The sequence below is a fragment of the Bufo gargarizans genome, chromosome 5 (assembly GCF_014858855.1).
Source record: "Bufo gargarizans isolate SCDJY-AF-19 chromosome 5, ASM1485885v1, whole genome shotgun sequence".
Taxonomy (NCBI): domain Eukaryota; kingdom Metazoa; phylum Chordata; class Amphibia; order Anura; family Bufonidae; genus Bufo; species Bufo gargarizans.
Window position 1 is genome coordinate 448834957 of NC_058084.1, and position 19974 is coordinate 448854930.

The 19974-nt window shown below is 43.6% G+C and overlaps 1 protein-coding gene across 3 annotated transcripts in view; it reads right to left on the reverse strand.

The window, feature by feature from the left end:
- The window catches only part of CACNB2 (calcium voltage-gated channel auxiliary subunit beta 2), a 315627-nt gene that overhangs the window by 103149 nt on the left and 192504 nt on the right, over window positions 1-19974 (reverse strand). The window contains exon 1 of one of the 3 annotated variants that reach the window (XM_044293751.1): window positions 872-1085. The exons of the other annotated variants lie outside the window; for them this stretch is intronic. Coding sequence (XP_044149686.1) covers window positions 872-940 — 69 coding nt within the window. The 5' untranslated portion in view covers window positions 941-1085. Of the gene's footprint in view, window positions 1-871; window positions 1086-19974 lie in introns of those variants that run through there. 3 annotated transcript variants of the gene reach the window in all.

Below are 19974 nucleotides of genomic sequence, written 5' to 3' on the forward strand. Positions count from 1 at the left end.
AAAACAGACGAGGAACATATGCTATTAAGCAAACAGTTAAAGAGGCAAGCAGTCAACAAATGTGCTGCGTTGGCTGAGAAGCTCATCTATGCCAGTCAGTGCCTACCGAGGCTTTCATCTGTCCCCCCCCTTCCATACACAGTTCAGTACACTTTATTAAAGGATTTGTCTATATTAGACACCTCTCTCATGATTACGGGTCATGGTCAGATTTTTTCTGTGGAACCAGTGACCATTGGGTGCCCAATGGCCATCCATTGACTTCTATAGCTAAGGTTCTCCAGTCCAGAGTTGCTATGGCTTTGGGCTATGGCTAACTAGGACTGCTCTTGGGCAGAGGACCCTCCTTCGTTAGTATGCCCTAACAGAGTAGACACCCCTTTTAAATACGATATATTTGCATGGGCTCGATACTATCTATCAGCATTCCAACCTAGTTATTATTTCCAAAGCACCATCATATGCCACGGGGCTGTACGAGGGCAACACAGAAAAGTCGGAGAGATGTCCTGGACATTGAGATGTTCTGCAGCTTACAAACGTGTCGTGCAATTATTAGGGTCAATCATTCACATGTAAATATCATATCAGTACAAGAACGTAGGCAGAGGACCTTCTCTATAAAAGCCACCTAAGATATCTTAAGTCAAACCTCTTCCTACAGATTATTAACCATTTCAAGTTGCCTATATTGCCATCAACCATCACCCGCCTTCCATCATATAATTCCATACAATATTACCAGACACGAGATCACCCTGCTCCAGACATCGGTGGTTATCTAATATACTACAGAGCTATATATAGCAGCCGGTCGTAATAGCCACATCACCACTTCTCCTCCAGGTAGATTAATATAGAAGGAGCTTACACAAACATCAGGGTTCTTCAGTCGTCCTCCTTTGGTTCTTTTTAAGAGTCTAATCCAGGAGGCCTTCATTAGCCAGACCGGTTAATTATTGTGCCCGGTGGAGGCACCCCGTGCAGATCCTTCCCAAACAAGTGCACGGATTATCCTGAAGATCAGCACTGCCTTCCCTAGCCATCTTTCCTTTGTAAGCTCCAGGAACGACCACACACACACTGGGCAACTTCAGCAGAAGTAAAGGGCGAGAGGTCGTGCTTCCTTCTCATTCCAATCACAGGTGTTCATTCATTAAGGAACCCATTTAAAAGAAGAAGAAGAAGAAGAACAAGTCCAAATATGTCTCCTTGTCATCATGGTTGAGAAGATGCTGAACACAAGGCATCCCTGCTGCCCGTGCCAGGTGACAGCTAAGCACAGAGAAGGAGTCTACATTGCTCCCAGAGAATGGAAGCCTTGCAGAAATGAAATCCTGGGCAAAATGTATTCAGTGACATTTGCAAGTGCAAAGTTCAATCAATCTCTTTAGGGATCTGGTTGGGGGACGGAGTCTCGCCTCCCTGAGCATGCTCGGTATCCTGTCCTTACGCAGTTGCTCACATCACACAGGGCTGCTAGTCTTTGTCAGATTGCTTTTCTGCATCTCAAGGGTACACAGCCTGAAAATAGCAAGAAGCTGCTGGCAGGACGGAGCAGCTGATCATCTGCATCACACGGAACAGACCTGTACTTGCCGTGTGCACAGAGACATAGACGCTACAGGGGGCTGAGAACGCTACAGGGGGCTGCTGTCCTCTATAGTGGGAGAATATAGATTCAGGGGCAGGTGAAGGCTCCAAACTTTCTTTTCTGGTGCAATTGTTTCATTTTTAACCCGATGGACAAAACATTTATCTATTTATTATTTTCATATCTATCTATTTATTTCTCTAATAATATCTATATTTCATTAATTCTATCATATTTATCTATATTTCATTCTATCTCTCGCTCATATTTATCTATATTTCATTTATTCAATCTATCTAATATCTATCTATCTCATATCTATCTATATTTTATTCTATCTATCTATCTATCTATCTATCTATCTATCTATCTCATATCTATCTATCTATCTATCTATCTATCTACCTATTGCTCATATTTATCTATATTTCATTCTATCTATCTTCTATCTATCTATCTATCTATCTATCATATCTATCTCATATCTATCTATATTTCATTCTATTTTCTATCTATCATATCTATCTATCTCATATATATCTATATTTTATTCTATCTATCTATTTCTCTAATATCTATCTCGCTCATATTTATCTATATTTCCTTCATTCTATCTATCTATCTAAAAAGGCAACAGGGTCAGCAGCACTCTATAGGTATGCCAGGTGCAATTCCACAAATGTTCCTGGACCAGGAGCAGTGAGATTTCTATCTATCTATCTATCTATCTATCTATCTATCTATCTATCTATCTATCTCATATCTATCTATCTATCTATCTCATATCTATCTATCTATCTATCTATCTATCTATCTATCTATCTATCACATGTAGTACTTAGTATAATACAATGTAACAATGTTAGTTATATTAACCTTAGGGTGCATTCACACAACTGTAATTCTGGGTTCACAATTTTGCGGAACGGGTGCGGATCCGTTAATTTAATTTTCCGTAGAGCATGCCCTATTCTTGTCTACAATTGCGGACAAGAGTAGGCATTCTCTATATAGTGCAAAATGGTGAAAGCACCCGGCCGGCATCCATGTTTTGCAGTCGTGTGAATGCGCCCGTAGTCAGATTGATACATCTAGGACCAGCTTTAGGTTGGGGTCACACGTTGTGGATGCACCATGGCCAAGGAGCGCCCACGATGCGGTTGGATCTGCTCTGGCATAGACTGGTTCTCAAACTGCTATTTAGCTGCAGACCATTCACAGTGAAGCTGCATTTCCACCTACAGTCAGTCTGAGGGCAGGTACACTGGGGGGGGGGGGGGGGCGGGTTTGGCCACATCACGGGTGCTCCTTGGTCCTTAAGCACCCGCAATGTTTGGACTTAGCCTTGGACACATACTGTACTTTACAATGTGTTGAGCATATTCACTAAAAGTACAAATACGCAGAATAAGAGCCAAAAACACCATTTCAGATGTAACGGCGCACAATTCATTTTTACTTGAGTGCAAAAAAGCTAAGTCATGGAAACCAAATATCGGCAGGTGTGATAGGGAGGAAGCTTTATATCAGCGCTTCCTTTAAGAACACAGTAAAAGACCCCCATACACTTGTCGCCACCGCCAAATGTCTCAAGACAAGCACCTGCATCCTCGTTCTGGAATATGGCCATAGCTGGGAAATCAATCAAATGACCTCTAAACCCCCTGTGCGCTCCCATGACATTAAATGCACAGCGCTCATTCGCCTCTGCTGCACCGATTAACAATGGAGATGAAACGGGCCAATGTGAGCCAGCTGTCATATACTAAGAGAAAGCTGTAGTAATGCCTCCCTGCCGCGTCCATAGCCAGCAATATATCAGTAAGTAATGCGAAATATGGTAAGGTGAGATCTCAGGGCCATAGAGGGATCTCCTCGTGAGATAATTTACCTATGGGACGCTAAAGACACTAAATACAGTAACATTCCTTTAATTTGGATCATATAGCACATGTGTCTACCACAATGTGGACATTCACAAGACTGACCCATGATAGTAAGATTAACATTTTATTTCAGGCTGTTTTCTCTCAGATACTCTGACCAAAATCTGATGCAGACAATCCCTTCTCTAAAGATAGATGATCACCGGGGGCCCGGCTCCTGGAGACCTCGGCATTTAGCCAGAAAGGCTGACCATGTACTAAATGAATGATCCAGGTCTGCCCGAGTGCAGGCCAACCTTAGCAGTTCCTCTCTCTGGCTCATACAGGGGTCTCTACGACATCCATCTATGGGGACACTTCTTACTGGCACATTATTGGGGGGCACTATGGGGGCACTTCTTACTGGCACATTATTGGGGGCACTATGGGGACATTTCTTACTGGCACATTTTTGGGGGGCTCTATGGGGCACTTCTTACTGGCACATTATTGGGGGGCACTGTAGGGGCACTTCTTAATGGCACATTATTGGAGGTCATCTACTGAGTGCACAAAGAGGGGTATTTTATATGGGGGGCACTATGGGGAAGGGGAAAGAGCAACACTATGGGGGCATCTACTGAGGCCACAAAGAAGGAGTACTTTATATGGGGGGCTCTATATAGGGGCATTTTATACTGGGGCACATTATGGGGGGTACTATGGGGAAGGGGGGAGAGGAGCACTATGGGGGCATCAACTGAGGCCACAAAGAAGGAGTACTTTATATGGGGGCTCTATATAGGGGCATTTTATACTGGGACACATTATGGGGGGTACTATGGGGAAGGGGGGAGAGGAACACTATGGGGGCATCAACAGGGGGCACTAGGAAGGGGTATTTTATACTGGCAAATTATTAGGGACACTGATGGCATCTACTGGGGCACTATATAGGGGCATTTTATACTGGTATATTATGGGGGGCACTATGAGGAAGGGGAAGAGGAGTACTATAAGGGCATTTACTGGAGGCACTATATAGGGGTATTTTATACTGGCACATTATGGGGGTATGATGTGGAAGGGGAAGAGGAGCACTGTGGGGGTATTGACTTGGGGGCATTATATAGGGGTATTTTATACTGGCACACATTATGGGTGCACTATGGGAACATTAAAAGGGGGTATTTTTGCACTGGCACACAATATAAGGGGGCATTTTTGTACTGGCACATTACAAGGAGAATTATTACTGCGGGGGGCATTGTGGTGGGCTTTATTACTACTGGTGGACTATGGGGAACATGATTACTAGTATGGGCACTATGGGAACATCATGACGTCTGGGGCACAGTGGGGACATGTTGGGGGCACTGTAGAAGCACTATTACTACCAATTGTGCTCTAGCAGAGAATTATTACTATTAGTGGGACATTGGGGAGCACCCTGACACAGTATCAGCTTAGCACAGTTATTTTTGGGGGACATTATATTTACACTATTATTGTCAGGGGCACTATTTGCTGGGCGCAGTTATTTTAGGACACTGTGTGCCAATAATTATTAAAGGGCACTATCTGCATGGTAGTACTATTATCAGGGGGTTTATCTGTTTTTGCAGTATAATATTGGGGAGCACAGCGGCACAGTATTGTGGGTGGTAGAATAATTTGTCCAGAAGATGGGAGGATGATAGAAAAGTAGTAAACTAAGATTTTGTCAAACTGCAGAGACGAGAGATGGCTGAAAAATCATCATGGCGGTCTGGTCTGAAAGGAGAAGATGAGGAAAGAGAACATCTACATCAGAGGTGACATCACTGGATGTAAGAGATATGTGGCGCTGTATTACCCTGTATGTTTTGTAGTGATATACATAATGTTAGGAGGGAAGGGGTTAGGTTGAGAATTTGGTATGGGGGAAAGGCGCTGTTTAAATTTTTTCGCCTCAGGCAGCAGAAAGGCTAGGTGCATCCCTGTTCACATGGAGGTGATTTTCCTGGTCATATGACCTTCCATCAACAGCCATCTTATGGACATGACCTCTGTGTGGACAGCACAAAAGACTTAGCAAACAAGGGGGCATCACTAATGAAATATAGAAAATGGTGCAAAATATCAACAAAGGTTATATTAGTAAGTGCCATATAATCATCTTACAAACACACAGGTCAACAGTAGCCAGAAAGTGGCCAAACCCTTTAATTTTAAGTCTGTCTTGGCAACGCGTTTCAGAGCCTTTGTCATATAGAAAACAACACTATTTATTTGCCTGATGAAGGGGCTGGTGTGGCCCCTAAATGCATTGACAAGACAACATGAAATTAAAGGGGTTGGCTGCTATATAAGTACTTTACACAACATTGTTGGAGGCAGGGTAAAAATGAGTTTCCAAATATACTGTACTTTATTTAAAAAATCTGTCTGGTTATCTTTTTATAGTAAGCCATGCCCCCTGAGCCCCGCTCTGCCGTGCAGGCAGTTCGTCCATGGCTGCACGCGACATGGAGGAGCTTTAGAGAAAGCTCGTCCATGCCTTTATTGCACATGCGCTGCTCTCCTAATCTGCCTAAGAGCAGTACAAACAGCTTATTCCTCTCAAGAGTTCGGAGCAGGGAGCCTAGTAAGAGCACGTCTGATGTCCTCTCTATAATGAGGGCGGTCCCCGGCGATAGCTCTGATTGTCTAGTCTGTATAGACTAGTCAATCACAGGATTCTAATACCGGCTGAAAGGTTCTGATCCCCACAGTCCAGCCCCCCCTCCCGCCCGATCTGTTTCAGGATGGCCGAGCGGTTAGCAGAGTGTCAGCTTTAATATACAGCTCACACTCTGCTTGTAACGGCCGACATCAGTGTTGGCACCGATGTGGAACGTTTAACCCCTTCCATGCTGCGGTCGATAGGGACCGCTGTATGGACGGGGTTAAGAGATGGAGGGAGCTACCTTCCTCTCCCCTCGGGCTGCTGTGCTGTGGCAAAGGCCCGATGCCTGATGGGCTAACAGAGGGAGGGAGCTCCCTCCCCCATTGGTCGCTGCTCTGCTGTGAGAGCGTCCCGATGGTTACCATGGCCTTCACAGTAATCCGGCTTGCCTTGGTATAGCTGATCAGGCACCTGATAAAGGATGATCAGGCTTACTGTGAGTGATAATGCACTGCAGAACACTATACAGTGTACTGCAGTGTATTGTAAACCATCAAACTCACTGGATCTTCAAGAACCAAGTGGGTCTGGGTCAAAAAAATGTTTAAAAAAATATATAAAAAAGTTTTTAAAAAAATGTCTTCTTATAGCTTACCGTATATTAAAAAAAAAAAAAAACACGTCCTTTTCCCAAAATAAAGTTAAAAAAATTTGTAAAAAATAGGGAAAAAAATAAAAGTTTACATATTAATTATCACCGCGTCCATATCGACTGACTCATAAAAATATCACATGACCTAACCCCTCAAGTGAACACCGTCAAAAGAAAAAAAAAACTCTGCAAAAAAATAATTTTTTTTGTCACCTTACATCACTAAACGTGCAACACCAAGCGATCAAAAAGGCATATCCCCACCAAAATCATACCCATCTAACCGTCACCTCATCCTGCAAAAAATGAGCTCCTACCTAAGACAATCTCCCAAAAAATAAACAAACTATGGCTCTTAGACTATGGAGACACTAAAACATATTTTTTATTTTTATTTATTTTAATTTCTTTTTTATTTCAAAAATGCTTTTATTGTGTTAAATGTACCAAAAAATAAAAAAGTTGACAAATTAGGTATCATCACGTCAGTAACAACCTGCTCTATAAAAATACCACATGACCTAACCCTTCAGGTGAACACCGTAAAAACTATAAAATAAAAATAGCAAGTGATCAAAAAGTCATATGCACCCCAAAATAGTGCCAATCAAACTGCAATAATGATACCCTCCCTAAGACAATTGTCAAAGAATATATATATATATATGTCTCTCAGACTATGGAGACACTAAAACATGATTTATTTTTTGTTTCAAAAATGATATTGTTGTGTAAAACTTAAATAAATAAATAAAAGTATCCATATTAGGTATTTCCACGTCCGTAATGACCTGCTCTATAAAAATACCACATGACCTAACCCCACCGTCCAAAAAATTAAATAAAAAATGTGCAAAAAATGTTTTGGGGGTCACCTTACATCACTTAAAGTGCAACACCAAGCGATCAAAAAGGCGTATTCCGACCAAAATAGCATCAATGTAACAGTCACCTCATCCTGCAAAAAATGAGCCCCTAGCTAAGACAATCGCACATAAAAAAATATTGCTCTCAGAATATGGAGACACTAAAACATGATTTATTTTGTTTATAAAATGCTATTATTGTGTAAAACTTAAATAAATAAAAAAAGTAGACATATTAGGTATCGCCATGTCACATGACCTAATCCCTCTTATGCTGGACTTTTTTAAGTGGTAAAAAAATCTACCAGTACTAAATTCATGTGTATGGACCTTCAAAGGGGTAGTGTGGCCTATATTTTATTTTTAAAAAGGCTCAAAATGCTGCAAACTACTCACTCCAGCGTTCCGTCACCGCTCCTATTCCAATGATTCCCAGATCAAACCCAGAGGAAACAATTGCTAAGTCAATCAGTGGCTGAAGCGGTTCACCATTATGGCCAGTGGTTGGCTGAGTGGTCATTTCCTGCGTGTCGAGAGGGACAAGGAAGCAGAGACCAGCGGGGGACCTGGGAAGTCATAATGGGGCATTACTGTTTTTTTTTTAAATTTCAGCAGTCTGAGCCTGTTTTCAAAAATAATTTCACCCAAACAACCCTTTAATCCAAGGCCAGTGTCAACAAAAGTCAAACCTGGGCAGATGCCACCATGGCCATGTGAATAAATATGATATTTGCCTGGAATGGCGAGAGAGAGTAGCATAGACAGGTCGTCCACTGTGAGTCTATAAAGCGAGGGTCCACCTTAAAGGCTATGTGCACCTTTGGGGGCAATTTTCTTTTATTATTGCATTGTACTAATTTTAAGCTATAAATAATTTGGCGTTCTTTTTTCTGTACAGATCTGACATGCTCTAGTAGCACCCTTTAGATTTTCTGTCTCGTCCGTCAGACCAGGAGGTGACAGGCTTCTTATCTCTGCTCTCTGACATTAGAAACACTCATTACAGCGCAGTTCTTATCTTACTGATAAGAATGTGGCTTAAATAAGTGTCTATGACCTCTCAGTAGTTTAGAGATGAAGTTTATTAGATGACCAGTACAAAGTGAAAGCACCATTCACACAGCTAGAAAAACTGTTAACCCTTTGTGACAGAACAGCTCAATATTTGTAATTAAAGGCCAACTGAAAAAAATATATATTTGCCAAAAATGAGTATCAAAGTTGCCTCCGAAGGTGTACATAGCCTGTAAATCCGCCATATCGGGCAGTCACTGTCCTGTATGTCTCTGCAGTGGAGGTGACTACCAGACTAAAAGAATAGTACATACTGTACCATTTAGGCCAGGTACGACACTGCCCATTATATATCACCATGAAGTAAAAAGGTTTTGATCTTTATTATTGTCTAATGGGCCCTAACACTGCCAATCATAAATAATATCTCCAGAAACAGATCACATTTTCTGCTTGCTGTCGTCTCCAGCTGTACCAAAATTTAGATTAAATAGGACTCTTGGCAACATCAGACATGACTGCTGCCAAATATTTATTTTCTTCTTTATTCGGTCAGCTCATTTTTTCAGTCCCTTGCTGACAGATCTGGTCTCCTAAGTGCACAATAGTTTCATTTGTCCAATATATTTTTATTATTCTCGACATGACTTTAATTTCCCTAAAACCCTCTTATAAAGACATCATTACAGACTTATTCTATAACTTGGAGATGGCTTAAGAAATGTCACTTTCCTCAAAAGTTTGGAAGTGAAAAGTTCTAGAAGCTCATTGGGGAAACTTGACAAACAAGAGCAATAAATGATTGCACAAGTTATTTTGATTCAATGGATAGTGAAGTTTGAATGACCATATAATGTGTATCCGGTTCAGTAGACCTTCTTTTCAAGGTAGATATTGAGGGAAAGAAGGCTTGGCCATGTTGGATTTCCCAAGAGATAGCTGTTAGCCAACAGCTGCCCTAGTAAAAACTCTAGTCATCAGGCAGGTATACCTCCAGAGCAGACCCTGCATATTCAAGACACAGATCCCCTGATATTGGTCGACACCGACCGAAACGTTGGGGTTGTACTGCTTAACTAAAAAATATTGCTTACAAATTGCTCTGGATGGAACAATAAATTGATGTACAAACTACTATGAATTAAAAATGATTAATTGATGAAACGTATTTGGTGTGCCGTGGATTTCTCAAGTGAATCTACTGACGTCTGTCCTCTACGAGCACCCACCATCTAGGGTGTGCAGATCTCATATATCTCTTGGATCAGGCAGGTATAGACCAGGATCATGTCCAGTACCCCAGAACAGGGTACTTGCAAATTGTTCTCGATTTGATGTTATGTAACCTGTTCATGCCTTGTTTCATGCTTTGTATGTATTCCAAAAAACAGTCTGTAGGTGGCACTGTTTAGCAGAGGGAATTAGCTTTCCCCTCTGAGGGAGGAGCTTTCTAGTCAGGATTGCATCAGCCACTTCAGTTTTAGCTATGCCTGCCATTTAGAGCAGATGCTAGTTTAGCTCCAGGAGAAACATCATTCCTGTGGAGAGAACAATCCCTTAGGGAAATCTAGAGAAGATATTCATAGACTCTCCAGGATCACAAAGCCATGTGTGCTAGCAAGGTATTCGCTGTTTTTGGCCGATGTTGAAACTTTGCTGCTTGTGGTAGGATTAACAGTTAGCACCCTTCACACATATAACAGTTTTGCTAACCGTTTGATAATCTGCATCCTTCAGACCGGAAACTGCAGAGCTAATTGTGAGACCTTTTGCATGTAGATGGTTTGTAGTCTCTTGTGCCTATGACACATGTTTGGATGGTTTGTAGTCTGGGACCCAACCACATTTTTTAGAGTTTTGCATGCCTGTAATCATATTGGAAAGCTATTAAGAAGAGACTGAACTGTGACTTGCCTTGGAACTATGCCTTGATATCATTGGATGTACTACAATTCCCATGCTGCACTTTAGTTAAGATAGACTTGTTTATTTTCAACATCTGGCCTGGTTACTGACTCCAACACCATACACCAGCCACTGCACCTACACGCCATGCCTTTCACCCGTACAAAACCAACTACCATCAAGCAGGAGCCCCAACACAGGTTGTGCCCTGAGGGAAGAAAAGGTGTGCCCTACTATCACTGTCCTGGCCCTGTGGAGCATAGATGTGAGAATTGCTACTGTGATTGAGCCACTACCACTCCCATCCTCCAGGCCGTGGCACATGAAGATGGAATAGGTTCATGGTCTTTTTAAAGCATACACATGAGAGATGTTGGTTGAATGCTCTTTTAGCCCACAGCTATCACAAGTTAATGGCTAGCTTTAAAAGAGCATGACCTACAGTTATTTCTGCCAGCTCAACCATAAATATGCACGCTTAACTTAGCTGGGTATGCAAGTTTTATCAAGGGGGGAGTGGAATAAGTTCTCACCTTTAGCTATCCTCCCACATATGTCTTCAGAGGACCGTTACACACATAAGGTTGTCAGAAAATATTGGTGGAATTTGCTGACTTTTCTCTCACGTGTATGGCCCACTTCGGTGGGACACCTCTAGAGTTAGAGTGATCGTGAAGACATACTTTGGCTTCTCATGCCAACCTGCATTGATGACTTTCCAATAATGATGATGGAACAAGGATGACTGACTTAGAAAACACATTCAAATGCAATGATTTTTCGAATACCTGAACAGTCCTGATCTTTCCTGTGATTGTGAATACCAGACATTGGTGTTAAGAACTTCAAGTCTCACCATCCACTCAATGCACAAAAGACCTGGCTCGATCTGGACATATAATGAGAAGGCCCAGGTCATCGTCCAAGCCAACTGTGAGAGGTCATCGTCCAAGCCAACTAATGAGAGGTATGGGGGCTGATATGGGGGTGATAAGAGGCATAATGGGGGCTAATAAGAGGAATAATCGGGGCTAATGAGGCATAAGGGCTGATATGGGGGCTAATGAGAGGCATGGGAGTGATGAGAGACATAATGAGGGCTAATGAGAGTCATAATAACAGTGTCATCCACAGATGCCCCCATAACAGTGTGTCTTCCACAGATCCCCCATAACAGTGCGCCTGCGCACTGACGAGAGACAGAAAGGAGGGTAAAGAATCCGCGGAAGCAAGCAGAGGACGGCACAGCAGACGACTGAATAGCTTCTTTTGTAAGTAAATTGCTTTATTATAAATGTATCCCTGCATACCGCAATTCTCTCGTATTTTGTAATCTTATTTATATATACTTATTTTGTTTTTGCCCCCCCATTTTTGACTGTGGTATCTTTGTGCCCCCCCCCCCCCTATATATTGTTCCTAGAGTCGCCACTGGCCAGTAATGCAAAGGTTCAAACCAGTACGACGATACAGTATACTCTAGATTTTAAAGGAAAAAAAAGCATATTTTCAAAGCACAGGGAAAGGGTAAGGCCTCTTTCACACGGGCGTCTTATTTTTGGCCCGGATAAGAGGCGGGTGCGTTGCGGGAAAATGCGCGATTTTTCAGCGCGAGTGCTAAACATTGTCATGCGTTTTGCACTCGCGTGAGAAAAATCGCGCATGTTTGGTACCCGAACTTCTTCACAGAAGTTTGGGTTTGGGATCAGTGTTCTGTAGATTGTATTATTTTCCCTTATAACATGGTTATAAGGGAAAATAATAGCATTCTGAATACAGAATGCATAGTAAAACAGCGCTGGAGGGGTTAAAAATAAATAAATTATAATTTAACTCACCTTAGTCCACTTGATCGTGAAGCCCGGCATCTCCTTGTGTCTCCTTTGTTGAATAGACCTGTGGTGAGCATTAAATACAGGTAAAGGACCTTTGATGACGTCACTCCGGTCATCACATGGTCTTTTACCATGGTGAATCACCATGGTAAAAGATCATGTGACGTACCATGTGATGACCGGAGTGATGTCATCAAAGGTCCTTTACCTGTATTTAATGCTCACCACAGGTCCTATTCAACAAAGGAGACAGAAGGAGATGCCGGGCTTCACGATCAAGTGGACTAAGGCGAGTTAAATTGTTTTTTTATTTTTTTTTAACCCCTCCAGCGCTGTTTTACTATGCATTCTGTATTCAGAATGCTATTATTTTCCCTTATAACCATGTTATAAGGGAAAATAATAATGATCGGGTCTCCATCACGATCGTCTCCTAGCAACCGTGCGTGAAAATCGCACCGCATCCGCACTTGCTTGCGGATGCTATGCGATTTTCACGCTTCCTATTCACTTCTATGGGGCCTGCGTTGAATATAGAACATGCTGCGATTTTCACGCAACGCACAAGTGATGCGTGAAAATCACAGCTCGTGTGCACAGCCCCATAGAAAGGAATGGGTCCAGATTCAGTGCGGGTGCAATGCGTTCACGTCACGCATTGCACCCGCACTGAAAACTCGCCCGTGTGAAAGGGGCCTAAGTGTTACTAGTAAAAAAAATGCATGATAATATTAAATGGGTTTTCCAACCCTTTACAAGTGATGGTGTATCTTCAGGGTAGGCCATCACTATCTAATTGGCAGGGGTCCAATGCCCCTGGAGCTTGTGCTGAAACTATAGTGGACAAAGTTGGTTTCTGCTGCACTGTCCCCATTCACATCAATGGGAGCAGTACTGCAGTAACCAACTCCGCCCACTACACAATGGATGTTACTTCTGGCGCTAACTTTTGGGAAAACAGCTACAGTGCTGCAAAACAGTTGAACAGCTGGGGTGCCAGGTGTCAAATCCCCACCAGTGAGATATGGATGGCCTATTCCGAGAATAGGTCATCAAAAGTAAAGGAGTGGACAACCCCTTTAATTCTTACATGCAAGAATACCTGATAATCTGGCATCCATCCAGTCCTATTAATGCATGATTGAAGGCATATTACTGCTTCGCGTCAAGTATATTCATATTACTGTATCTCATATAGCTATGTATGCAATACACTGAATAGGTCTAATATAAGTCACAGCTGTGAGGCCAGTAACGGGTTATATGGTACACTACATGACAACCCAGCGGACACACTATAGTCAAGTGTAAATCAGCTCTATAGCCGAGCATGCTGCTGTGAAGTATAATGAAGCTGTATCAGTATCGCCTCCTGTACTGTCACAGCAACCTGAGGTTTAATTAGTACCAGAGCTGCTGTGAAATCAATCCCGCCGCTGCACAAATTCATTCATAAATTCCATACGCAAGACATAATTGGATAGAGCCACTATGGTTATAATGGATGACTGTGTCATTGGATGAAATCTCCTGCATACCTCTGCTATATATAGAATAATATAGGAACGGCCACAGGGATATAGTAAAATGATAGAGGACGATGATGACTACCGTATAGCACCAGTTAGTATATATACTGTAAGTTTCAGACTATAAGATTGGACTTCGATTCGCTCAACACTATTCTGCAATATTATTTCTGATAGGGGGCTGAAAATGATGACCATATCACCTTCAGCTTCCTTTTCTATCCTGCAATGGCTAGGCAGAGGACTGTACAGCAATGAACAGCAGCATAGTCGTTGCTATACTCAGAGCGAGTACTTTACGACAACTCTGAGTGCTCATTAAAGGGGTTGTCCGGCCTTTTCTAAGTGATAGCCTATCTTGAAGATAGCCTCATTACTGAAGTCAATGGGGGGCTTCTGGCGGCAAAGCTACAGCTGAACAGTAGATCGGTGGAGGCGTCATGTGTCAGACCCCTGGGGATCCGCTAATGATGGCCTTTCTTGAGGATAGGCTAGTAACCAACAGTCACTGCTCCAGTAGCGGAAGCAGAACCTCTGCGCTTGTGCCGCTACTCAGAGCAGTGGCTCAGGTCAGGTGAGAGATTGTCAGGGCTGACCAAGATGTCCGGCCCTGTCAATCAAGCAGCGGGGGCTGCGACATCAGCTTCGGGGACAATCCATCGAAGGTGCATACCTCTGCTTAAAGGGGCTATCCCACGATTAATGTAAAAATGAAAATCCAATAGAAAGAGATAACAGCCTCTTTCTAATAAAGCTAGAACCGGCCCTGCACCTCACATGGATCTAGAGATTGCCCCAATCATTGCTCCAATTGCTCTTCTAGATTTTTTTCAATTTGGCAGCTTAGGGAGCGTGCACCTCTTCAGGGGGCGTGCTCCTTCTACTGCAGCGCTGGTGGCGGTTGAAAAAATGGAATTGAGCATTCTCAGTGAGCACGGCATATAAATTAGAAAAAAGCCAACAGAAGGGGGCGCTATACAGATATATTTCAGTGAATTATTATTATTATTATTATTTATTTTATAACTCTTTGGCTATGCTAAATTTTCAATTACATGCAATTAAAAAAGCATTCTGATTTGAAAAACGTAGAATATTTTTCTTCATACAACCCCTTTAATGAGACGAATCTCTACGCCAGACCCATCCAAAAAGTTCATTATGGGGAAATCCTTTCTTCCACCGTGTACGCAATATGGTCGTTAATAACACTCTAGGCATAAAACTTTACGAACTTCTGAAACACATACGGCACATATTTATATAGATTTTTTTTTTTTTACAAACCCAGCAATTAAAGAGACCCTTCGGATAAAAAACAAACTACAAACATTTTACGGTCCTGCCCTGTTGGAGGATAGCTCGCGGCTTCCCAAGTCATGAATCATACATAATTGTTTATGTGGACTGCTAGCACGAGTCCTTTCCTTTCCAATTGAAAACATATGGCTTCCCGACAGAATATGTTCAGAAATAATCAGCTAATGAAACGCGGTCTGACGACGCGGGAGGGCTGCGCGGTTCTCGTTTAATGGACACTGACATTTTATGTCTCTCACTTCCTACTAAGATGTCAACATATAGAATCCCAGTGCGTTATCTGGACCCGGACTGAAATTCCTTACCATGCTCTGTAAATACTCAGATGTCATGGATTCTCTCCAAGCAAGGAAAGCAGAAAGGATTAAAACAAGTGACATTTTAACCATGGAATTATTTAAAGTGAAACTCCACCTCTAAGGCTGAGTTCACATGGGCGAGATTTCCGCGCGGGTGCAATGCGGGCGGTGAACGCATTGCACCCGCACTGAATCTTGACCCATCCATTTCTATGGGGCTGTGCACATGAGCTGTGATTTTCACGCATCACTTATGCGTTGCATGAAAATCGCAGCATGCTCTATATTGTGCGTTTATCACCGTGGTGGTGGACCATGTGATTGGACCATGTGATCTGACGTCACCACAGGTCCTTTAGCCGGCAGCTCATGATTAAAGAAGTAAGAAGAGACCGGCAGCTACGCGATCAAGAGGAGAAGGTGAGTTAATTATTTTTTATTTTTTAACCCTCAATTGACCACCTACTAAGCATTCTGTATTAAAGAATACTATTATTTTCCCTTATAACCATGTCATAAGGGAAAATAATACAGTGAATAGACTGTCATCTTAGCAACCATGCGTGAAAACCGCACTTGATTGCGGATGCTTGCGATTTTCACTCAGCCCCATTCACTTCTATGGGGCCTGCGTTGCGTGATAAACGCACAATATAGAGCATGCTGCGATTTTCACGCAACGCATAAGTGATGCGTGAAAATCACCGCTCATGTGCACAGCCCCATTGAAATGAATGGGTCCAGATTCAGCGCGGAAATCTCGCCCGTGTGAACTCAGCCTAACAGTTTCTGCACAGTCCACAAATGGAAAATCTAGCATCCATATATCATCCATATTTGCTATATTGTTCAGTTCTTACTTATTTTTCTTTTCTTTTATTCTGCGCAACAAAAGAAAAACTCTGCCGTTGCCTGGAAACCATCAACAAGCTGCTGCTGACTGATGTAATTATGACTGTTTCCCTTATTATTTACATTAATTTGTACATGATTTTATTATTGGATATCATTATGACTTTTGTTTCGTAATAAACCAGCTCAGCTCATTAACGGGGTTCTGCCACAAAAAAAAATTCTACATTTTTCAAGCCAGCACCTGGATCTAAATACTTTTGTAATTGCATGTAATTAAAAATTTTACATAACCAATCAGCTAAATTCAATAAAATGCATCTGTATAGCGCCACCTGCTGTTTCTTCTTTTCTCTATTTCTGCGGTGAGGTGGTCGCACGCGCTCAGTTTAAATCTTCGACTGTCAGCCATCTGTGTCTTCTGTTAGAAGTTGTGGCAATTACTGTTGCAGAAAGGACACACCCCCTGAGAAAGTACACGCCCCCTGAGCCTCCAGCCTGAAATCTAGCAGAACAATTGGAGCAATGAATGAGAAGATCTATGGATCCATCTGAGGTAAGGGCTGGTTCTAGCTTTGTTAGAAAGAGGACGTCATGTTCTATATGATGTCTGATTTTCATTTTTTACATCAATCATAGCATAAACCCTTTAAGGCCAGGTTCACATGAGCATGTTCAGTCTGCGAAACACGCTTTGTATGATGGCGGTATTTCCCAGACCGAACACTGCTCTATTGACTGGAACTCACAGCATCCTTATTTCTTATGACGATATGAGGTCCTGCCTGATGGTGGGTGTACTGTGCTGTACTCACATGATACCGTCTGTACAGTAAAGTAGATCCGCAGTCAGACAGGAACCCACAGCATCATAAGTAACAAAGATGATGTTGAAAAGTGTAAAAGGTGCACCCTTCCTATACCTGCACGGCTCAGGGAGCGTCCAAACTGTGAGTACAACGACTCCCATCTTCCACACACACCCCTGCGGCTCACTGCAGGCACCTCATCTCTGCTTGCTCTATATGCAAGGACATTTACCGTTTTTTTCGCTTTATAAGACGCACTTTTTCCCCCCCAAAAGTGGTGGGAAAATGGCCGTGCGTCTTATAAAGCGGATACTTCGCTGGCCGCTATGCTGCACAGCGTGTCCAGCGAAGTATCAGTGTGGAGGGAGGAGGCGGGGACACTCATGGCGGGGCCCGGTGCAGTGACTCTAATACACCGGGCCCCGCAACTGTTAAAGGGAGTTTGTCACCACATTTGAGCATATTAGACAGATCCTATAGCGTTATATGTGCCACCCAGAAGTTAAAAACTGTACCTTTGTTGCATATACCGGAGTCTTCTTTCAGCCAAAAATGAACTTTGAAGATTATGTAAATGAGCCCTCTCAAGTGCCCAGGGCGGTGTCTCAATCTTCCGAGCCCAAGACCGGACCTCCCCAACGGCTCATAACCCCGCCCTCCGTGTGCCTCTGCCCGCCCGTTTACTCTCCTCCTCTCGCCTTTTCCATTGCGGCTGCGCGGTCAAATTCGTAGCGGGCGCATGCGCAATGCGATGCCCGCTCCTGGCAGTGCATCGCAATACCTACTGCGCATGCGCCGGCTAAACGGAAGGAAATCGGCCGTTTAGCCGGCGCATGCGCACTAGGTATTGCGATGCAGTGCCATTTACATAATCTTCAAAGTTCATTTTTGGCTGAAAGAAGACTCCGGTATATGCAACAAAGGTACCGTTTTTAACTTCTGGGTGGCACATATAACGCTATTGGATCTGTCTAATATGCTCAAATGTGGTGACAGACTCCCTTTAAGTACATTCAATCCGATCCATATCTTAATGCATACCTCACTGTTCTGTACTTACTGTAGTACTGTATGTATAGCATTATGACGGCGCAGACCGGCAGCTTCCTCCGTCATGCGCCGCCTGCCCCAGCTCCCTCCTCATGCGCTGCCTGCCCCGCCTGCCTGTTCATTCATAAAGTGAGATAAGCAGGCAGGCGGCGCATGAGGAGGGAGCTGCGGCAGGCGGGGCAGGCGGCACACGACCGAGGGAGCTGCCGGTCTGCGCCGTCATAATGCTATACATACGGTACTACAGTAAGTACAGAACAGTGCGGTATACATTAAGATATGGATCGGATTGAATGTACTTAACAGCTGCGGGGCCCGGTGTATTAGAGTAGAATCACTGCGCCGGGCCCCGCCATGAGTGTCCCCGCCTCCTCCCTCCACACTGATGCATCTGATGGGGGATCTGTAGATGACACTTATGGGTATCTGTGGATGACATAAGTGTCATCCACAGATCCCCCATCAGTGTAATCCACAGATCCCCCATCAGTGTCATCCACAGATCCCCCATCAGTGTCATCCACAGATCCCCCATCAGTGTCATCCACAGATCCCCCATCAGTGTCATCCACAGATCCCCCATCAGTGTCATCCACAGATCCCCCATCAGTGTCATCCACAGATCCCCCCATCAGTGTCATCCACAGATCCCCCATCAGTGTCATCCACAGATCCCCATCAGTGTCATCCACAGATCCCCATCAGTGTCATCCACAGATCCCCCATCAGTGTCATCCACAGATCCCCCATCAGTATCATCCACAGATCCCCCATCAGTGTCATCCACAGATCCCCCATCAGTGTCATCCACATATCGCCCTTTAGTGTCATCCACAGATCCCCCATCAGTGTCATCCACAGATCCCCCATCAGTGTCATCCACAGATCCCCCATCAGTGTCATCCACAGAGCCCCCATCAGTGTCATCCACAGAGCCCCCATCAGTGTCATCCACAGATCCCCCATCAGTGTCATCCACAGATCCCCCATCAGTGTCATCCACAGATCCCCCATCAGTGTCATCCACAGATCCCCCATCAGTGTCATCCACAGATCCCCCATCAGTGTCATCCACAGATCCCCCATCAGTGTCATCCACAGATCCCCCATCAGTGTCATCCACAGATCCCCCATCAGTGTCATCCACAGATCCCCCATCAGTGTCATCCACAGATCCCCCATAACAGTGCATCATCCACAGATCTCCCCATAACAGTGCGTCATCCACAGATCCCCCATAATAGTTCGGCATCCACAGACCACCATTAGTTCAAAACCTACCAAAAGCACACTTTTTGGTTCAAAATATTTTTTTCTTATTTTCCTCCTCAAAAACCTAGGTGCATCTTATCATCAGGTGCGTCTTATAAAGCGAAAAATATGGTATATAATACATTTATGGTGGCAAATGTCAACCCCTCCCCCAATGTTCTTTCAGTAAATATACTGACTAAGGACTCTTGCACACGAACGTTGTGTGCCCGTGGCCGTATTGCTGCCCGCCTACAGCGTGTCCGCAATAAACAGGCACCGGCCTGTGTGCACTCCACATCACGGATGCGGACCCATTCACTTGAATGGGTCAGCAATCACGGAGATGCGGAATGGAAGCACGGATCGGAACCCCACTGAAGCAATACGGAGTGCTTCCGCTGTGTTTCTGTCAGTGCCTCCGCATCGCAGAAAAATAGAACTTGTTCTATTTGTTTTGCGGTGCGGACGGATCATGGACCCATT